This window comes from Vulpes vulpes, chromosome 15, assembly GCF_048418805.1.
Source record: "Vulpes vulpes isolate BD-2025 chromosome 15, VulVul3, whole genome shotgun sequence".
In the NCBI taxonomy this organism is placed as follows: domain Eukaryota; kingdom Metazoa; phylum Chordata; class Mammalia; order Carnivora; family Canidae; genus Vulpes; species Vulpes vulpes.
In genome coordinates this window covers 96,095,476-96,118,190 of record NC_132794.1, presented here as the reverse complement: position 1 = coordinate 96,118,190, position 22,715 = coordinate 96,095,476, and the positions used below count along the sequence as shown (strand labels likewise).

Here is a 22,715-nt window from a genome sequence, read left to right as displayed (position 1 = left end):
GCAACAGAACTCCTGGAATAGGTAATAATTTCATTCTTTCTGTACTTATTGTAACCTAGAGTGTTGAATGGTTAAGACAGCGTTGTTTCTCATGGACGAGTATGCTGCAGAGGGAAAAATGAGTATGACTTTGTGAAAATTATGATTTATGAAATTTCGTTTTTAAAGAACTGGCAGTTTAATCATATTTAAATATGTAACAGCCTCTGGAACATATGTAAAAGCAATATGGGGTTCCCTGGTGAGCAGTCCTTATGGAGCTGGTATAGTGAATAAGTAAATACTATTCCTAATTATCGTTCCATCCTTGGGAGGTACAGTGCTCCTGGAATTTATGTCTTCCACATTTGTCGAGGATCAACAATGCATAAGAAACTGTCGGCTTGCTGTCGATGGCCCAGAAAGAGGCTTGTTTTCCTAAGTAGTTTAAAGTATTCCTCCCAGCTACTCGTTTATACCATTTATTTGCTTAACAAACTTATCATTCCAAAGGAATGCAAAGTTGGCCCAACTCTAAATTATCCCATATGCCAGATCAGCAGGTACAAACTAATGAGGTTTGACTGTGTCAAAAGCCAAGGTAAAATGTACATATTCTGTTGATCGAAACGCAACCTCTGAGTTGAGAAATTCAGAGCTGTGTTTGTTAAAAGAACACTGGAAATCAGACAGATTTGAATGTGAACCCCAACTCTCTCTATCATAAGCAATTAAATTTTGTCTAGACCTCAGTTTCTTCATTCATAGAATCTGGGCTGTAGCTGTCAGGCAGCTTTGTAGTGAATGCCAGAGGCCCTGGGCATAGTGCTGGGTGAATGGCATTGACTCATGCTATTTTTTCATCCTTTTGATTAAAAACTTTCATATTCTCCTCTAAAGGGCTGAGATAAGTGGGTTCAAATATACTTGTTAGCTTATCCACTTACTCCCAATCTGTGCTCTACAAAGCCACTCATTCTAAGTTCACCTGTTTCCTTATCCTTAAATGTGGCAGCTGGTAACTATCTCATGGTTACTAAGAAGTGAATGAGATGGCCTGTACTACACTGTTGCATGTATTCAAATCCTTCTTTCCCTGGCCCCCAGTCTTTCTGGGCTGTCATAATTCCAAGTAGAGTAAAATAGGTATGAAGTATTTAATACACTCAAAGACTCTTGAAAAATATGGTACACAACTAACGATTTGTTATCACACGGTTTTGTCAAGTTACCAATTTTACCTCTTTCCTCAAGTATGGAAGAGAGAAGCAATCATATTGTCAGAGCCAAGTAATTAATAAGGACTCTTGACAGTGGGAACATCGAACAAGTGTTACAGGAATGGAAGAGGGAATGATTTGACAATTTAGGGAAACCACTGCTTCTTACCTTTAAGAGCTGTTCTGTTTTGTTCAGTGTATTTCCATGGCTTAATAGAGCCATCTTTTTACAGAAGAAAAAGAGGGGAAAAAGCAATAGCAATTGGATCATGAGCTTTAAACTGACCTTTCTCAATTGCCCAAGGCTGTAAATAGCTCAACGATTTAGATAGTTATTAAGAGCATAGTCTATGAAGCCATCAGTTCTGGGTTAAAATTCCAGGTCTGCCACTTACTCTCTATGTGACTCTTTCTGTAGCATGACCTTGGAGAAGTCACTTTACTTCTGGATGAGCCTCAGTTTCCTCATATGTAAAAAAAAATAAGTCATACTTAGGAGAATTGTTACAAAGATTAAAGAAAATAAAGTATTTAAGTCCATGGGTACTATGCCTAACATAAAATTAAAGTAGCCCTGTTTATGCATCATTTGCCAGGCAGCAGAACTGAAAGCACCAGGTTTTAACTCCAGGCAACTGCAAACTATCACAAACCTACCTTAGACGAAGTAAGAAGCTTCCATCAAACTTAGAACACAACTGCCATATTGTAAGGGGCATAGATCTATTGCTTTTGTGTCCCACAGTTCAGGGAGTCATTATACTTCAGCATTACCCCTCTTCCCCCAGCCTCACCCTCTCTTTCTGCTAAGACGAGTCCTTACAGCGTAATTTGACAGTATGCTTATTTTTTAAGTAAACAAATGTATCCTATCTCAAATTGATGTATTTTTCAGCCATGTCAATTTTTCCCAGGTAGCAGGGATAAAGGGAATGTTCTTGGCTAACAAGAAGATTGACAACCAAGTGAAGACTTTCATCACATATAACAAAGGCCGAGACTGGCGTTTGCTGCAGGCGCCGGACACGGATCTAAGGGGGGACCCTGTGCACTGCTTACTGGTGAGTTTTCACCTTGGAGAAGAATGTTGCACACACTGGAGGGCGAAAGTGGATACTAAACAAGCAGATGAAGGTGGTTCCAAGGCTTGTTGTTTAACTGATGAACAAAAGGGGACAGAGCTGAGCATGAAGGCAGAGTGTGTGCAAGAGTCACTATGCTGCCTTTTGTGATGTACTGGAAAGATAAGAGGGCATGAGGGGGTTAAGGAAGGCATCACATCAAGGATTCTGAGTTTGCAGCCAAGTTCTGTTGAGGACCTCAAGTTATAGTTTAAGGGAGAATGTGATAGTTTCCATCTATGTTGGGGATATACACCCTTACTTTCCCATGAATGACTTGTTATATATCCACTGATACATAAATTCAGCTGTAGAATTGATGAACTGAAAGCAAATGTAAATTTTGTAGATGTGTTTTCCAGCAAAGGTGTTTAATCATATTTTCAGAGGCGTTTATACCTCAAACAAGGATAAGAACTAATCCAAACCCTCATATATACTCTTTGTAATATGTTCTGTTCATCTGTGTCTTATTCTGTATAGCTGGGGTTGGTAAACCATATGACCTGGGAGGCAAAAATGGCCTACCACTTGTTTTTCTAAATACAGTTTTACTGGAACATGGTCATGTTTGTTTATATATGGACTGTGGATGCTTTTGCCCACATGGCAGAACTGAATAGACATGGCAAGGAATGTATGGTCCATAAAGCCTATAGTATTTATTACCTGGCCCTTAAAAAAAGAAAATCTTACTGACCATTGCTTTGAAGTATGGTCTTCTTTTATTATATGAAGGTGTCCAGGAAGGGGATCAGAGTTGAGTCTTGCCTTCAAGGAGTTTTCAGTCCTCTTGAAAGAGACTAGATTAATAAATGAGAGATAATAGGGCCACATCTCACTCCTCATAGTAGCTCTGGTGCTGCCCCAAGCTTGATGTGTGAACAGATACTGAGTGAACACAGAAGGAGGGGAGGAAGAGATTAATTGCAAAACAAAGTATACCTAAGTGCTAATTTCTGTGAAACAGTTAATCTAAAGGAGAGATCTCTATGTAAACCTTGAGGGGAGATGTCTTAGTTTTAGTTTGAAGGGTTTGGTTGTGGACACACACACACGAATATGTATCAGCGTTCACAGTCTTCATACAGTTCCAACGTTGATGTTATCCACACTCAGCTTGCTTTGTCCCATGAAGTCTGAACAGTCACTTTGCAGGTTCATCTCACACAGCTGTAGGCAGGTCACCCTCCTACTCGAGAAGATGCCAGCAGCCATGGCTTGACCTTATTAGTTGCAAAGGATATCACAGTTGTCACTGTGTATCAGGGAAGCAGTCTAAAATTCAGCCTCCCACTCAGCTTCCATCCTTATTACTGGTGATGTACTGGGGGAAAAAAAGCCAGTTGTAATAGTAAGTGCACAAAGCCAGTGACAGAGCAAGTAAATGTAACAGTTATTTACTGAATACCTACTCTATACAAGGCATTGTTCGGTAGCATTTTAAAAAACAGAGCGACCTTCCTAGTTTAGCCATTCCAAGTTAAGGCAACATGGTATTTAGCCAAAGAAGCATGAGATGCACCAGTGCTTCAATGTGGTCCTCCATCCCACCATGCACTTGGAGATTAAATGCCCATGAGAGAGAATTAACCATAGCACCCAACCGGCTTGCCTGTGATCACTCTGGCATCATAAATGGGTCAGTAGAAATGCCTCAGACACAAAGCACTTAGTGAAGTGCTTCCTGCTTTACCTCCAGCCCGGTTTTAAGAAGGCTTCTTATTGTGTTTAAAGATTTTATTTGTTTGAGATAGAGAGAGCATGAGAGAGAAGCATAAGCCAGGGGAGGGGTGGAGGGAGAGGGAGAAGCAGACTCCTTGCTGAGCAAGAACACCCCCCCCCATGTGGGGCTGGATCTTGGGACCCTGAGATCATGACCCAAGCTCATGGCAGATGCTTAACCAACTGAGCCACCCAGGTGCTTAGGAAGTCTTACTGCCATGCCTCCAAAATATAAATGCAGTAGCAGCTTGCTTACCTATCTCCCCTGAGACTGTCCTAATCCAAGCCACCGTCATTCCCACCTGCCCTACAGTGACAGACTCCCAACTGGTCCTCTTGTCTCTACCTGGCAATCTCTTCTCTAGACAGCAGCCAATGAGATCTTTTCTTTTGTAATCCAAGTCTACTGAGGTAAAACCGAAAAACTATATCAAAAAAGTACTCGTCTTAAGAGTATAGTTTGACGAATCTTGACAAATGTAGATACCTATGTGCCCACTACCATGGTCAAGATAGAACATTTTCATCACCCTCAAAAATTCCTTTGCTCCCCTTTGCAGTCAGTTTCTATACCCCCGGCTGTAGACAACCACAAATCTGCTTTCCTTACTGTAGGTTGGATTTCTCTTTTCTCATATTTTATGTAAACGAGATCAACTTGAGCTTTAAAAAATCAGATTTTATCCCTATTTTACTTAAAGTTTCTAATGACTTTCTTACTAAGGTGAAATAAAATTCCAGTACTATACTGTGGCCTTCGAGGTCTCATATGGTCCGTCTTCAGCCTGCTTCTCCAGCCTCTCTCCCTCCTCCCTTACATAAGCCACTGTATGGGAGGACACCACCTCTTTCCATTCCTTGAGCTCACTGTGCTCCTTTATGTCTTAGGCTCTGCATTCACCATTATTTCTCTTAAAATGTCATTTCCTTAGTCTGGCTTTTTCTTGGCATTCAGATCCTTGCCTGATTACCTTAATCTCAGAGACTTTCTTAAGCTTCCTCTACGGTGGTATTAGCCTGATTCTTTTTTATCCATGACCCTCCTAGTTCTCTGGAATCAGCACATATGTTTGTTGACTGTCTTGTCTCCCTCCTCCTGCTAAAATGTGAGCCCTGTTGAGGTACTGTGGCCGTCTTTCTGGCCACTGCAAAGAATCAGCTCAAGAATCACTCATGCCGCGGGGCAGGTGTTCAGCGTGTGTTGATGTTATGAGTATTGTTTGTCTAAAGTCCATGCTCCATTGACAGGTGTAGTTTCAGTTTCACATTTGGACCTCAGTGGAAACTTTCCCTTGCCACTGACAGCCACACTGAGGGATCTGTCATAATATCCACTTCCGAAGTTCAGAGGCTCAGGTTGACCCTTCAGTTAACAAAATCAGTAGGCTCATTAAGATCCAGGAAAGATGAATTAATGGGCTCTAGATGTATGGTACCCAGGAGTCTTTTGGCCTGCCTCCCTCATTAACCCTGTTTGATGTACTTTCAATCTGAGTTTTACAAAACAGGCTGAGGAAAGGAAATGGCAAAAGGAGTGGGGGGCAGAGGGAGGGGCAGGGACCGAAATCACTTATAAAAATCTGCCAAAGACACAAAATAGGAAAGTAAATCTTTGAGCTACAGGAGACCCGGACCATTAAAAACCTTCTTTAGGCTTGGGAGCTGGTGGCAGAGAAGAGATAAAAAGTGATTTTAGATTGTGAGCACTTGGAAAGGGACAGTGTCACTGAAAGCCCAGCCTAGTGATTAGAAAGCAGTTTTTCCAGCAGGGCTGTTACAACTGTGGAACAGGTTCAGAATTACAGCCCCAAACAGAATGTCCCTGGTACAATGTATTCTAGAGAAATAAGACATCCAGAGTAATTTGCAGCTGCATTTTTAGGACTTTTAGACTGATTGCCTGGAGGGCTCAGCTAGGATTTCTTTTCTCAGAAGAGTACATTGTACACTTAGATGGAGTATTACAGGTCATGGTCCACCTGCCTCCAAAGCCTCTGGTTTGGGCTCCCAAGAGGCAAGATGCGAGCTGAGCCTGTGTCAAATCCTTTGGGTCCCTAGGGAAAACATAGTGTTTTGTGGAGAGAGGCAGTGACTTCTTTGTGGATTCAGTTGACGGTTCTCTGTTGGAGCTAGGCAGCCCGATTCCCCAGGAGATTCCTGACTGTGTTTTCCACTCGCTTGCACAGGCTGTGACTCTGCATGTATGTTGGATTGGAGTGGAGCTGAATGCCCCAGACTCATCCTGTTGGCCTGGAGCCCTCTCTCTTCTTTGCCATTGACTCTTTACTATAAATTGAATGGATTTCTAGCTCCAGTTCAGGGCCATAAACAGCACAAATGTGTGTGTGCAGGGAGTGGTTTTGGAGGATACTATTTAAGACTTTAGCTGCTGCCTTGTTATTTAGAAAAGGTTCGGTTTGGCTTTTCAGTGTAATACTCAGATTAGGAGCCCTAGGGATAAGGGTACCATGAAGACTTAAAGGCTGTTAGCAGGAGGTTGGGAAAAAGAAGAAGTAGAATGAGAAGCTGATTCTCAAATAATCTAACAATTTGTTGTTGTTTATTTTTTAATTTATTTTATGTTTAATTCATGTTGGGAGGCACATCTCCTGTCATTTGGTAATTCTCTGTTGGCCATCCACAGTGCTAGGAAAGCAGTAGCTGGTTAATGAATGGATCAATTAAATCCAACAGACATTTAGTGAGCACTAGCAATGGCCAAAGGATTTTGCTGGTTAAATATGAGAAAGAAAAGAATAAGGCAAGAGAAAGGTAATTAGGACCTAGAGATCCATGCTGGGCTTCAGGAAGTCTGCGAACTCCCTGAAGTTGAATACAGAACTCAGTGTGCATTTGCCTTTATGTATTTTTTTTCTTGGGATAGAGTCCTTAATTTGCCTCAGATCCTCAAACTCAAAACCTGATGGTGAAAAGATTAAAAACAAAGATCTAGTTGCTCCTGATATTGAAGAGTTGATGATGTGCCATGCCCCGTGACTGGGTTTGAGCAGTTGCCAAACACGCATGCTGCTCTCTCCATTCTCTGTAAGTCAGCTGCTGGGTCCTGGTGGTTTCCGTGGACAGTTCTGCATTTTCTCAATGTGGAAAGATAAGGGACATAGCTGCCTTTGTGACAAGCTGTACTTTGACTCTCCTAAATTGGAGATAACTCTGGAAAGATAATCAGATATTTATGACATGGTTGGTAATGGGAGAAAAGAGGGCAAGAGGCTGGAGAGAAGGAAAGGAGAGGTAGGTGGAGTGCCCCCTGCCTGGGCAATGTATGTATGTATAACAATTAGAGAGCCTTGTCAGCAGTGGTGTCCCACAGGAATTTGCCGTGGCTTGATAGCCATTATAATTTTTGGTGACTTGATTTTGACAGATCTCCAAAACTGGTCAAGTACAAAAGTTTAACTCAAAAAAGTAAAGATGAATCACTTAACATTGTTTTTCTTTGAGCATTGATGTAGACTATCTGCCTTGAAAAAATGGAAGGAAAAAAAAAAAGTCAGGGAATATTCTCCTCATACCAGCTGGGGGCAATCCAGTACTGCAAATGTGAGAGTGCAGGAAAAAAGTGCACCAAAAAGAGCACTTCTAATGTTTTTGCTACGGCCTGAATTGGTATATATTTTCTCAAATTAATTTATCTCGGGCCCCTGAAAGCCATAGCCACAGAGCAGTGCTGAGATGGCCGATTGAAAATGCCGTCTTTCCTTTGTAATGGCAAGCACCCTATATCGAATAATCCTTGATCCCGTCAGGTGGCAACTGAGCTTCACAATCTTCTAAACTGTTAAGTGATGAAGTATGTGGCAAGCATCTGGCTCAAGATTGCAAACTGGGAGCTCCCTTAGCTGAGGATATTCTGCTCTGTTGTGTTACAAAAGGCCCTCCAGGAAGCCCATGTGACAAGGCTAATCCTCTAGGAGTTATGTACTTCTTGGAATACCATGGAAATACTCAACATTAATCTGATTATGTGGTTTATAAATTAGCCCAATTTACCTCTAGCACTGTTCTGAATAAAATAGTCAACAAAGGTCTTTCAGGTCCTGCATAAAGCGTTGCTTGATATTTCAAGCGTTTATTGGCTGTCTTTTTTAGATTTGATGCTAGGTTCCACAGATAATTCATATTAGTACTTGATGTTTTCTCTTTAATTATAGAGCTTATCTCTTAGGGAGATAAAAGTATTCATACCTCAAATAGGTAATATGAGATTGCACATGTTCAGATAAATCAGGGAAGGGGAGATTCTGATAGGCTGCAGCTGTGAGGAAAACTTTCACGGAGAAATGGCTTGACATCTCCACTTTCTCCTGCCTTAGTGTCTGTCCGTAGAACAGCACTATCCTAGAACCCCCACAAACATAACAGTGCCCATTCCCGTCTTCCTCTTGGGCAAAAGGAAGCCAAGCATTTAGGTCCAACTGAGTCTTTCATAGTAGCAGTCTTCCCTACTTTTATGAAACATTATAAGTAAAAATTCCTTTTTGGAAAGCTTTCCATGAAATTTTCAGGCAAAACCCATCATTTATTACTCTCATTATCCCTTGAGAGTTTACTCTCTACGTTGGCAGTGGGGAAGGGCCCTGTTGCGATCTACTGTTTCATTTCACCAGTATTTTGGCTGCTCTTATTCCTGAGCTTCATTTTTAGTTTGTCATTTACTCTATCCCATATAAATTTAATCATCGTATCTCTGTAGCTCTCTGAATATCTGCCGGCTGAGACCTACAGAACAGAATGAAAGTAATAACAGAGATACATTGGTGATTCCAAAAACTCAAGCCGATAAGATTAGAAAATAATCTTTTTGAGAGATGAAAAGAGATGTGGATTCAGACACAAACTTGTAGTTTTTGACAACTCAGTACCAGAACTATCTTAAATGAAATTGATATAAGATTTATTATCCTGTGTTTGAAAACTGTTGATATCTTAATCAGAGAATTTGATCGAGATTTTTGCACACAGATAACAAGTCCCTTAAATTTTCATTTAAATTGTTATTACTAGTGCATTTTGTCTACAAGCTTGACTTTTATACTGAATAATACTGATTCTGATAATACCCTGACATGGATACTGTGTTGATTGCCTGGTAGATGTTAAGAGAGTTTCACATGCCATACAGCTTCTTCTGTACAATTGAGATCAAGGTCTCCAATGGACAGTGGCCAAGAGGTGCCTGCTGACTTCTTCAGAGCCCTCCCAGCCTGACCAAAACTTTTTTTCTGACTTGATATCCCATTTTTCCTCCTCAGTCTTACATGTCTAAACTCTTCTGTTAATTTCCTTTGTTGTTGATATCACTCAGGCCTAAAATATTATTTATCTTCCTGAACATCTCACAGGCAGTTGGTCTTTGCCTCAGGCACCATTTTCTCCTTGAAGCCTTCCCCGATCCAAAGTTGGACATAGTCATGTCAGCCTGTAGAACTTCATATTTCATCTTTACTGACCTTATGGCTATTGCAATAGTCTCTTTTTATGATATTCAGTAGAAAAATCTTAAATACTTAATGACAGCAGAGACCAAATTTTAGTCAATGTAAGTCTTTCATAATCCTGTTTTACACATAGAGTACTAAAATACTTGTTGAATGACCAAATGGCAATCAAGGCAGTAGGTCAGACTCAAAATGAAGATACTCCCTCCTTCCCCAATTTGGTACCTGTCTTAGACTTAGCAGACACCAGTTATCTGCTGAATGGAAGATGAGTGCATAGATGGATAGCTAGATGGGATGGTTGGATGAATGACTGGATCCTCTGAATCTGGACTTTAAATAACCATTGAGATTATAAGCTTTTATGACCTTCATTTCTCCTCTTCTCAGCCCTATTGCTCACTACACCTCCACCTTAAGGTCTCCGAGAATCCCTACACGTCAGGGATCATTGCCAGCCGAGACACAGCTCCCAGCATCATAGTGGCTTCAGGTAAGCTTGCCTGCTTGGCTTGCTGTTGGAAATTGTATTTATTTTAATAAGCTAGATATCTGTGCTGGGAACTTAACAAGCAAGCAAAAATATCTTGCAAGTCGCCTCAACTATTGACTGAAGCAACTATACTGAAAAACCCTGCTCGTATATAATATTTACAGTCTCAGCCCATCTCAGGGCAGCATAGATTGCCAGTATAGCCCATTGTTAGCTTTTGCAAAAATCTCCTCCCACTAATGGTGATATGCTTTCTCTAGGTAATATTGGTTCTGAATTATCAGACAATGACATCAGCATGTTTGTCTCTTCAGATGCAGGGAACACCTGGAGGCAGGTAAGAAGGCATCCCAGGCAGAGGTGTTTAAATGACATAAACATTGTTTAACTTGGTTAAGTTCTGGGAACTCATTCGACCCTACGTAAATTCTAAGGCTCATCGATGTGTTTATTTTCCTATTTTGTTTTATGAGAGTCTTAAAGAAGTCTTTGAGTTTAGCAGATATTTATGCAACGTGATTGTTTTTTGTCATTCAATAAAAATGACCCTTTTTCAGAGCCTGTATCTAAGAAAGTTTATAAGTGACAATGAAACCAAATTGAATCTAACTGATTTTTTTTCCAAGAAAATCAGGATTCCAGAGAGGTTATTATGTAGGGAACATGGGGCCTGGGGGGTAGATTATATACCCAACACTGGGTTGTCTCCATAAATTTCCCTTGCCTTAGAGTCAGAGTAGAGAGGAATGCAGTGACACAGAAACAGCCATTACCCAGGTGGTATCCTAAAATGTTTAAATTTCATGTGCAGAAGACAGAGTAATAACCATCAGGGTGCATATGTTAGGAAAGGTGGAAATGGAATCACTTTAAACCAATGTGTTTAGCTTAAATGCTTCCTCTCTTTCTTCTAAATGAAAATTAGATACCCATAGCTTATAAAACAGGCATTTAATGAGGTTTAGCAATCATAACAAGATATGTGCCTAATGCATGGTTGTTACACTTCAATAAATATATTTTAATAACCTACTGACGTTTAATTATCATACAATAACTAGCACCATAAATTGAAATCTAATCACACAGAAATGAGAACACTCTGCTTTAAATTTTAGACAGAGATGTCCGTGTTATGGCCAGTTACCATTTCCTAGCTTCAGAACCTTCATAGGTCCTCGGTGTGATTCACATGATTTTACGAGAGAGAGAAGCAGGGAAGAAATTTGCTTAAGAAACCTGAGGGCTGGGGATCCCTGGGTGTCTCAGCAGTTTAGCACCTGCCTTCAGCCCAGGGCATGATCCTGGAGTCCTGGTATCGAGTCCCGCATCAGACTCCCTGCATGGAGCCTGCTTCTCTCTCTGCCTCTCTCTCTCTCTCATGAATAAATAGATAAAATCTTAAAAAAAAAAAAGAAACCTCAGGGCTATTGATCTTGAAGGTATGTAGGTACATGCACTATTAACCTGCCTCTGAGGAATAGTTCAAGAGCCAGGATCCCATTTTGTTTCCCCCAGCACCCTAAACCAAGTAAAGAACTCTCTACATCTGTAGTCCTGAGATAACACCTTAGGTGTAAGAGGTAAACAACGGGAAAAATAATTATGTCTGTAGTGTAGCCACAGACAAGCCAATACCAACAGTGCAATTATGAGGAAAGAGCACACATCCTTTATGGAGAGGACACAGAAATTGTTTGCAGCCCGTTTCCACTTGACTTCAAATTGATTTCTCCACATTTGGAGAAAAACCTAAATGACACATCTACCCAAAGTTGATTCCACTTTGATCAGAATTACTTTTTGGCTTGGTTGAGAATCTATGAATTAGACAAGAACAACTTTCCTCTGTAACACTTGGAAACTCTGAAACAATTACTTCTGGGAAGGACATTGTAATTCTGCAAGTCCCAGCTCTCTGTGTTACTATATGTATGGCCTTAGGCAAGTCACATCTTCCTAAACCTTAGTTTTCTCATCTGTAAAATTGAGAATGTTGGAGTAAAGTGTCTCTAAGATTTCTTCCTTCTACAGATGCTACACAATATTATGGCTACCCAGTATTCTGACATGGTCATCAGTGGGAATCAACAAAACTTACTGCAAAAAAAAAAATGGGAATATAAACATGAATACATAACTATTAATTCTTAAGATTTCTTTTGTGGCACACCTAAAGTCATTTTATGTAACTCCAGTGGTATGTGCGGCCCACCTTAGGAAACATTGTGTGCAACCATCTTTCCAAAGATTTTGGGAGACCCTGTTCTATTGTGGGAGGGATTTTTCTGCTCTAACAAAGACTAATTCTGAGTGTGTGCGGATGTGGATATGTGTCCATCTGTATGTGTTTTCCTCTTGCAGATCTTTGAAGAAGAACACAGTGTTTTGTATCTGGATCAGGGTGGAGTTCTGGTTGCTATGAAGCACACATCTCTCCCAATTCGACATCTCTGGTAAGGACACCTGTTGCCCATGAGTCATGCACTGGATGGCTCCATCTTGCTAAGACCAGTTGAGTACTCAGGCTATCAGATAGGGACTGTGTTTGTAGTAAAACGTCAATGGCTACTAGAACATAATTTATACCTTTGCCTTTATTAAAATAAGATTATATTGCCTGAAGTTTCACAAAAGAAGGAAGAAAGGAGATAGGAAGATGAAAAGGAGAAAGGAGGGGAGGGAGGAGGGAGAGAGAGAGGGAGGGAGGGAGGGAGGGGGGGAGAGAGAGAGAGAGAGAGAGAGAGAGAGAGAGATTCTGCCCCTGAGAGAGTTGCTGTGTGATGTTTTTCAAATATGTCAAGACCCTCCCCAGTACTTTCCTTATTCCTTCAGGTATATTCACAGGGACAGCGGTGTGTCAGGTATACAATGGGTAGAAGTTAAGAGTAGCTTAACATGTGTTCATTATATGTGTTCTGCACAGAGATCAGTAGTTCAGGGCATGTCTATTCCTGTCTCCTTTCCCCTGATCCTACTTCCTTAGCTTCCTTTAGAAGGTGGGGTGACAATCTGCAACTCTACCTGTAGATCTCACACAGATGGACGTGCAAGGCCTAACTTCCAGAATGGTTTCTAGTAGACTCCTTCATCTGTGTTTTTGAAAGGGTCTCTCTCCACATGCAAGCTTGTTCAAAACCAAAAGCATGATTTTCCCTCTGGTGTTAGTTACTTTGGAGACTGACAGGAAAGCTGCAGAAATAAGAGAAATGGAAACTTAGCATGGGGGAAGAAATCCACCGAGAAAGGCAGAGCAAAGGAAACATCCTGTGTGACCAGCAGAGTTTCAGACCTCTCTTACTCTCGAGAGCCAGTCCTCTGTACCCACTCCCTCAATGAGTCAGCTAGGATTCCTAACAGTGTAGGAGGGAAGCCACTAAGGGTTTGCTTGCTTAGAGGCAGCTGGTTCAAGTCCATCCAAGTAGATCTCATAAGGCCATTGCTCTTCAGAATTACCAGTAAGGCTTGCTGCTAGATTGCAGTGTTTTGGAAAGGGTCACATTGAGATCTGAGATCTAATAAAATATCCAAATTAAAAAAAATTCTATCAAAGACTTATTATTATTCCCATTACATGCGGCTCTCCCCTTACGGCTGTTATAACACATCTGGGTCCCAAATCACTTGGCTAACTGTATTTCTACCTTCTGATGTAATTAAGAATACTTATTCATATAAAAGGCCTACTTTGACAGTGCCCCGGGTGCTTTTAAAATGTATTCTCTCCTGGCTGATAGTATCTTTCCTCTGAAAGGATTTTTTTTTTCTTTTGAGATCTGATGCCTGTTATTTCTTCTTTCATTAGGTTGAGTTTTGATGAAGGGAGATCTTGGAGCAAGTATAGTTTCACATCTATTCCACTTTTTGTGGATGGAGTTCTGGGTGAGCCTGGGGAAGAGACTCTAATCATGACGTAAGTGGAAAAGTATGATGTCTTCTAATTTTAATATAAATCCAGAAACATGTTGTTTCTTCTTTTCTCTTTAAAGATTTTATTTATTCATTTATTTGAGAAAGAGAGAGAGAGCACGCATGAGCAGGGGGAAGGGCAGAGGCAGAGAATCTCAAGCAGACTCCATGCTGTACACAGAGCCTCATGTGGGGCTCAATCTCACAACCCTGAGAACTCAGCCTAAGTCAAAACCAAGATTTGGACACCTAATCAACTGAGCCACCCACATGCCCCCAGAAACGTGTTGCTTTTAGCAAAGCCTGGATAGATTTGAAATTGCTACCAAGGTCAGTACATCTGACTTCATGGTTTCTCAGCAAAGGGGAAAGAAAAATGTGGGTGACTATTTTCTTGGCTCTTTACTAATTAGGACACCCACATTGAGGGTTGGCAGCAGAAGGACACAGCTAATTTCTTCCTATACTGAGTGGGCTTAGGGAAATTAGAATTGATTATTTCAATAGAAAATAAAACTATACATTTAAAACTTTAATAGTAAACTCAATATACAGAAAATCACAGGCATATAAGAATTATCTCACTTTAAGGCAGAACATAGAGCTTGATCAAAACCCCACAAAGGATTTTCTTTTTCCCTGGCTCTTTACCTAACCCACTTGTGAGGCATATTAGAAAAACTGTGAGAACAGTCTGTTCTTGTGAAATTGTATTTGCACTCATTCTTGTCTGGAAAGTGATGATCATTAATTTGTGAAAGACTTGATTAATGAGTTGCCTGCTTAAGGGTTTCAAAACATGAGCTTTGAATGTGAAATTTGAAACTATGAGGGTTTTTTTTTTCCTTCCCCTGGAAAATTGGACATGGAAAAGAGAGAGAAGGTTTTAAGGTAGCCAACCCTGTCATCAATGAAAATTTTAGAATCATAGTGAATTAGTTGGTACATTTTCTAATTTTTTCTTCCCTCCTTTTAATGATAGAAAAGATCCACAAAAATTTAATAAGCCTAATAGCTCCACTTTTGCCCACAGTACACACAGCCAGATTAGCTATTTTTTCCATAATTTGTCTTTAATCAGTTTTCATATTTGTAGAACACGGATGAAAAAAAGCTGCTTGCAAAGGCTACTTTGTGGCTTTTATCCACAGATGGCTCTGACTGGTGATTCAGACACCTGATTAGATACCCGAGTTTGAGTGGTAAGGAGAGTAGAATGCGAGTTCAGGACATAGTACTCACTACCGAGCTCAATGCCCACTCTCCTCAGGGACTGACAGGAAGGTGAAATTGGAGGGAAACTAGGAACCATGGGCATTAACCAAAGGACATAAAAGTATAATCCTGGACCACATAAAAGGCGGAAGGCGGCATTTGTGATTGTTTTGTGATTGTTTTCTTTTCTTTCTTTTTTTTTTTTTTTGCAACCATTCTTGTGGTACAACATGCAGAAGTGGGTTTGTAGTCAGACTCTACCTGGATTCTGGGTTCTGACTCTACTGGTTCTTAGTGAGTTGGCTTTGGTGTTTTGCATGAAGGCAAAATTCTCTGAGCCTCAAATTACTCATATGTGGTACGGAGCCAATAATAGTCACCCTCTTCGTAAATGTGTTTTGAGGATGAACTGACCTGATCACTGTAATGTGTTCAGCATTGTGCTAAGCTCGTGGTAAACACCCAGCAAACGTTAGCTATTGGAGTTGTTACCATTGTGATTATTTTTCTCATTGTGAACTCTGTAGAGTGTTTGGACACTTCAGCCACCGCTCTGAATGGCAGCTGGTCAAAGTGGACTACAAGTCCATTTTCGACAGGCGGTGTGCCGAGGAGGACTACAGACCCTGGCAGCTGCACAGCCAGGTAGGAAGGGGGAGGGCTGAGGTAGGGTCCTGGGTGGAAGGCATGAGGCATGCTGGGGGAAAGACAGTCAGTCACATGAGTGTAGGAATTGGGGTTCCTCACAGCTACGGTTTACCTCTCCGGCTACATCTAAAGTTACATCTGCTGCTTTCTTACACGTTTTGTGTTCCACAGCAGTGAACAAACTCAACATTTATGACTTGTTGTGAAGTAATTTCTTTTTTTATTGTACTAGGATATAATGAGATAAAATTCAAATGTGCTTGGCTTAGACTTACAACGCAAAATGAAATACCAACTCAGCACGTAGATCCAAATAGAATTTATCTGAGCATGTCATGTGGTTGGAGGATAGGGGCAGGGGTGAGGAAAGATCTTCAGTTTTATCTAGCAATGCAAACAGAGACATAAAATAATAAAATTACACTTGATGAGCGGTGCCAGTAAAATCCTTCCTTGTCACCCTGTGATTCTCTGGGATTAGGTAGGGCTTCTTGCCTCCTTCCAAGGTACAAAGGGTGCAGAATTATTAATAGGAAGCTTCCCTTCATTCTGGCCCCTCAGCTGATCAGCTTGTATCAGAATGTTTAGCTGAAAGCATCTCTCCTTCAGTTTCCCGGGGTGGAAGTCATTCTGCAAGTCTCACCAAGGACACAGCAGACATTCCCACTGCACAGCCATCAGCATATTCAGACAGTGACACATCATATCCTTAAAGCTAGACTAAGTGCACTTGACCCTTGAACAACGTGGGTTTGAACTATGCCGGTCCACGTGCATGCATATTTTTTTTCAGTAAATATAATTCAGTACTGTAAACATATTTTCTCTTCCTTATGATTTTCTTTTCTCTGGCTTACTGTATTGAATACAGCATATAGTACATATCCAAAATATGTGTTCATGGACTGTTTATGTGATCAGTAAGGCTTCCAGTCAGTGATAAGCTATTAGCAGTAAAGTTTTGAGGGAGTTAAAAGTTTCACGTGGATTTTGGACTGTGTGCGAGGGTCAGCACATCTAACTCTTGTGTTGCTCAGGGGTCAACTGTAATATATTTATATAGAGATGTGTATATGTGATGGAGCTGATCAAAGTGAATTTGCTCAAGAAATCTAGTTTTATACTAGCCCACACAGAACTCTTCTCTGCCCTCAGACACAAAGCTGTGTTTGACAGTTGGGGCTGCATCAGCTAGAATCATACAGTCTTTTTGAAGACTCAACAATAAAATTATTGCTCATTTACGTTGCTGCTATTTCCCCTTTTGGGATACACAGGCACTGTGATATTCAAAGCTTTTGTTTATTTTGTGGAGAAACACTGAGTTTAGTTCTCTCAGTTGTCTGGTAGGTGGACATAAAATAAGTGCTATAAAGTTGTGTGGGCAGAGGCATAATAAATCGAAGCAAAATGGATCTTTATATTTCTTAGCAATACTCTTCTTTCAGATGCTCATAAATGATTACATGCATAAATCTTTTATTATAGATGAAGTGAACTTAATTACCATAGATTTGTTGGCAATGCATTTGTTATAGCTCAAGTCTTAGGCATCTGTATGTCCATTGTAGCATGGTGCCTCATACCTTGCCAAGTAAATGTTTGCCAAATACATAAAGATTTCAGGATGTTTCTGACACACCCTCAATGCTTCTTGGGATTGTCTTCATAGTTGCATTCCATACCAGGGTTCTAGACCTCAAAAAGAAAATGCCATTAGCACAAAGCAGGCTACCTGTGTCCAGATTACACTAAAGCTAGAAAACATCTCCCTGAATGTCCCAATGTGGATCAGAGAAGGTCCAAACTCTGTGCCCAACTGCATGAGATGCTTGTCTCCTTACAGGGGGAAGCGTGCATCATGGGAGCAAAAAGGATATATAAGAAGCGAAAATCAGAGCGTAAGTGTATGCAAGGCAAATATGCAGGAGCTATGGAATCTGAACCCTGTGTCTGCACAGAGGCCGATTTTGACTGGTAAGCTTGTGCCGGGACTCCATGGAATCATTCATTCCATGTATCAGATCCACATGGGCCTTAATGAAAGCTAAGGTTTGAAATAATAGTAGCATATACATATGAGTGAAGTGACAAGCCTCATATTCTTATCGAATTACCTCTTGAAGACAGCATAGTGTATTAGCCGTATGTATGCATACATATATGGAAACACTAGAAATTTCTTTGGGCTGAAAGAGAATTCACAAGATCGCTGGTAATTAGCTTCACATATCTAGTAGCACCCAGGACCAAAAAAAAAAAAAAAAAAAAAAGGACCACATCTACCAAGTTGCTTTAGACAACAACACTGAAAACAGGAAGTTGACTTTTCAGACAGTAAATGCATCTGTGCTCAAGGTAAAAACTTCCTAGATTCTAGGTTCCTAGTAGTGGAGCAATGATCTCAGAAGGCAGGATACTTGCTGTCCCTGGAGGTTCTCAGCCAGTGGTTGATTGGCTGATGATGACTCCTGCAAGGTATGGAAGATTTTTCTGATCTCAATGCAAGGATTGATTCAGGGGCAGTTGGAAATCTGTGGTTCTGTGGACCTGATGGTATGGAAGACTTCTCCCTTTTCCAGGATTAAGCTAGTATAAACTAGAAAGGACTGAAATATTTGTGTGCCATAGCATCCTTTCTGAAGCATCTGGTAAGCAGAAAGCTCGCCAGAGGGGCAGTGCTACCCTTGTTCTATTCTAGGTCAGAGTTTGGCTGTCAAATGAGGTTGGAAATTATTAAGGATGAGTAGGTGGTAACTCCCTTCATCATATCCATCTCATTTAATGCCTTTCTTCTTTCTTCTTTTCTTTCCTTTTCTTAAAATTTAGTTATATATTTTGGTTTAGAGAAAGCAATTGCTAAATATATACATCAGTGTTAGGTGATGGAAACTTGACCTGCATGAGGCACCAAAGTCATTCCTCTCGTATTGGATATCTACCTGTATAGCATTCACAGATCACCTATCTAACCATTAAATATCAGTGACTGGGCTGAGATACTGTGTGCATACACATCATATAGCTTAGAAAAAGTAAGTCTTCTCCCATGGTAGACCTCTGGAGACATTCTCTGAATAAATAGTCCTGAACAGGCCTTCCAGAATTGGCCGCCAGCCCTCAGTCTGATAACCCAAGGCTTTTTCCCCTTTTGTTGGTAGACAAGGCAAGCCAAGAGCCAGTGCTTCTCTTGGGTTCAGCCAGAGGTCAGTTGAACTTGAGTTACATTGGAGCTCACAAGGAATTCTACAGGGGTCTCCCCACCTGTAACTTCTGTTTTGGCCAATGTACCATTATTACAATGATAAAAATATCCTATCCTCTCCCTACCTTTCAGGATTGACACCCCAAAATGCAGTCACAGGGAGAACATCCATGGAATTTTAAGGTCCTTCATCCCATCCCTCTTTCTGACTGCTTCTCCTTTATCCCCTCTCCTCAAGGAAGAGTTGTAAAGGAAGTTAACATTTTATCTTAGTCATTTAATGTCAGCCTTACCAAATAGTCGTCCTTTTGTAAAGGGCAATGTTTTTCTGTAGAAAACCAAAGAGAAAAAGTGAGGTGAGATGTCCTGATTCCTTGATTTTTCCTAGAGATATTTTGGGGTTTGGAGGCAACTTTTCTACAAGGTTCCAAAATAAGCTAGTCTTAAAAAAATAATAAAAATAATAAAAATAATAAGCTAGTCTTTTGTTATTGTCATTGTCATGTGTTATTTTTCTTTTTCAGTTTTAAGCTAGTCTAGAGTGAAAGGAACACAGGGTAAGGAAGGCAGTCAGTCTTCTCCCTTTCTTTATATCTCAACTCTCCTCTGATCTTGGCCCAATTCTTGTATTTATTTGTGATTGGAATCTGCTACTCATGCCACGAACTCAAATCTATTCTGAGAAGTGGGCTGTGAATTATAAATTAGGTCATTTTAAGGTTTTCTGGTCAAATGTGATTTTTGTTTACTGCATGATTTCTAAAAATATTTTTGGAAAACTCACCATGACCTTGTTGAGTCTCTACACTAGTAGCCAGAGCTTTGGTGATTCCACTTGACTGCAGTGTAATAAAAGGTGGTTGTCACTAAATGCTCCCTCTTAGCTTGGCTCTCCCCTGGACGGTCTCCCACATGACCTTGCCTGCCATTCTTCGACATTTGTAAAGTAATCCCCAGCAATGAACATCGGGTGTCCTGTAGGCAGCATTTCTGAAGTCTTCTATCCATGCTGTGTTGAACCAGCACCAGACCCAGCTGATCTGTGCAGAATTCTAAGTGCCAGCTGCCTGGTGACAGGCCCCTTGGCCAAGCCTGTTTCTTCCTTCCTGACCCTTGTGTACCAGCATCTCACCTCCATTACACAGACGGGCCAATTCATACTAATGCTTGCTGGTTACTGTCTGTGATTTGTCTGTGCATGTGGAGATGCAATTTGTTGTCATCCTCTGTGCCCAAGTTCATATTCCAGAAGCCAAGAATATCAGGCCATGCAGAGGCCCCTGGAGGCAAGAAAGAGAGGATACAGAGAGAAAGGTCTTTGACTATTTCCAAAGTCGAGAGACAATTTAGAGCAGTTAGTCCCAACTGACAATGCTACCTGATGAGGACAAAACTTCCTTGGGGGAGTGCTCGTGACAGTCCTCAAGGACATTTTCCTTTTCTGCCGTGACTTTGAAGCATATGGAGTGTGCATGGAGAGAACTGGCTCAGTTCTATGTGGTAGATCCAGATGTCTTGGAAGAGCACCCCAAAGACATCACCAGGAATGAGAATTGTGCCACATGTGGCTGTGTTTGTTTCAGTGATGTTTACACTGAGGGTTGAGCTTCACCAATGTCTCTTTTCTAATTGCAGCTTTCTTGGGGCCCAACCACCGTCAATACTGTGTATTCTCTTAATGAGAACATAGTCTACTCTCTCAACCTAAAGCCATTTCCTTGGAATTATTGGTCATTGAGCCTCTGTCTACACAGGCTTCTGTGTTGCTTTCAATTTTGCTTTTCTAAAAATGGGTTTTGTAGGATATTGTCATGGGTAATTAGTTGACAGATATTCCACAGGGGAAAAAAACAGATCCATTTTGGGAAAGATATTGATTCAGTGAATTCTTACTTTTCGACTAATTGGCTAGATTGGAAGTTGGCTGTGGACTACCATGAAACTGTTCCCAGTAATTTTGCCACCTACTGAAAAGTCTCTCTTGGCTCTTTCCCCCACAGTGACTATGGGTATGAGCGACACAGCAATGGTCAGTGTCTGCCGGCATTTTGGTTCAATCCATCTTCTCTGTCAAAGGACTGCAGCTTAGGACAGAGTTATCTCAACAGTACTGGGTGAGTGTCTGAGGTGGCGACCTGAGAGGTCAACCTGTCTGGTTTCTCAGCCTGTGTTAAACTTCCAGAATTATGTTTGATTGACAACCAGGCCTTTTTCATTATAACACAATGTATTTGTTTTTGTTCATGTTAGTAATCCAGCACAGATTTGTATTAATAGTATGATTTTCATCTGAGAGTAAGACCTCAGTTGTAAATAAAGAAACGAAACAGGTTCCTTGGATGCAGATGATAATGATAATCTATAAATTCCTTCACTTTATGCTACTTTATTTCAGAAATGTTTCTGGGAGGCTATCTTTCCTCCTCACTGCATCTCTGTGAGGAAGACTAAGTAAATATTTCATAGATGCATTTCTTATTTTATAGATGTGAAAGCTAGAGTGAACAAAGAAGATCATTGACTTTTTAGGAGTATACTGCTATTAGTTGAAATGTATTTTATTTTCTCCCTGTGTCCAATCTTGATGCATTTAAGGCACATACTCTTATCTTTATAAATATGGAATCAGATTCTAAAAGCTTGTGTTTAATGTTCTGTGTTGTAGGGCTTATCCAATATTATTTGAGAAATACAATAAAAAAGAAAACATTTCATTTCACAAGTATAGTTGATATTTATAGACTTTAAAAATAGTGTATGGAACTTATTTAGATTCTGATTCAAATGATATATAAAAAGACATCTTTGAGCCATATGGAAAAATGGAATATGATCTGGTGATTAGTTGATGTATTAATCTGGAGTCTCCAGAGAAAGAGAATCAATAGGAGATTCTATACACACACACATATATTATAAGGAATTGGATCACGTGATCATGGAAGTGGCAAGTCCAAGTTTGCAAGCTGGACACCAAAGAGAGCCGACAGTTTGTTTCTAGTCCAAGTCTGAAAGTGTGAGAACCAGGAAAGCTGATGATGTAGTTCTGTCTGAAATTCAGAAGGCTCAAAACCCAGGAGGAGCCAGTTTCTCAGTGTGAGTGTGAAGGCAGAAAAAAAGATGAATTTCCAGTTTGAAAGCAGTCAGGCAAGAAGAATACCCTCTTGCTCAGGAAAGGATAAGCCTTTTGGTCTATTCTGGCCTTCAGCATATTAGACAAGGCTCATCCACATTGGGAGAGCAATCTGCTTTACTCTGTCTCTTATTGTAAATGCCAGCCTCACGAGAAACAACCTTCACAGAATGACTCAGCATAGTGGTTAACTGAATATCTGGGCACCCATGGGCAAGTCACATTGACATGTAAGTTAACTATCACAGGTGATATTAGGCTTTATCTAAATATAAACATTCATATTATATTTATTATATTAATAAAATACAGTTATATATTGGGCATGATAATGGTTTTTTGGTTTGACTAGAAAAGAAGAAACTTAATCTTTTAAGGATACATGTGTGACATTTGTTTTAAAATGTTAAAAAAAAAACAGACAAATATTGAAAATGTTTGAAAGTAAATTAATAAGGGGCCAGGAGTATTTATTTTAACTATTTCCTCTCATTTGTGCATATTTGAAAATCCTGATCTTAAAATGTGAAAACAGAGGAACTGAGGAAGAGGGGAGGGAAGAGAGGGTGGGGGATGCCTAACCAAGCAGGCCTTTTCCACTGGAAAAT

The 22,715-nt window shown here is 40.5% G+C and overlaps 1 protein-coding gene across 5 annotated transcripts in view; it reads left to right on the top strand.

Annotated features, from left to right (window-relative positions):
- Positions 1-22,715, top strand: part of SORCS1 (sortilin related VPS10 domain containing receptor 1) — a 495,737-nt gene that overhangs the window by 390,790 nt on the left and 82,232 nt on the right. For all 5 annotated transcript variants that reach the window (XM_072739948.1, XM_072739950.1, XM_072739949.1 and 2 more), the window contains exons 10-17: positions 2,114-2,260; positions 9,895-9,997; positions 10,258-10,334; positions 12,362-12,453; positions 13,803-13,910; positions 15,649-15,766; positions 17,616-17,746; positions 20,975-21,088. In XM_072739948.1, coding sequence (XP_072596049.1) covers positions 2,114-2,260; positions 9,895-9,997; positions 10,258-10,334; positions 12,362-12,453; positions 13,803-13,910; positions 15,649-15,766; positions 17,616-17,746; positions 20,975-21,088 — 890 coding nt within the window. The remainder of the gene's footprint in view (positions 1-2,113; positions 2,261-9,894; positions 9,998-10,257; positions 10,335-12,361; positions 12,454-13,802; positions 13,911-15,648; positions 15,767-17,615; positions 17,747-20,974; positions 21,089-22,715) is intronic.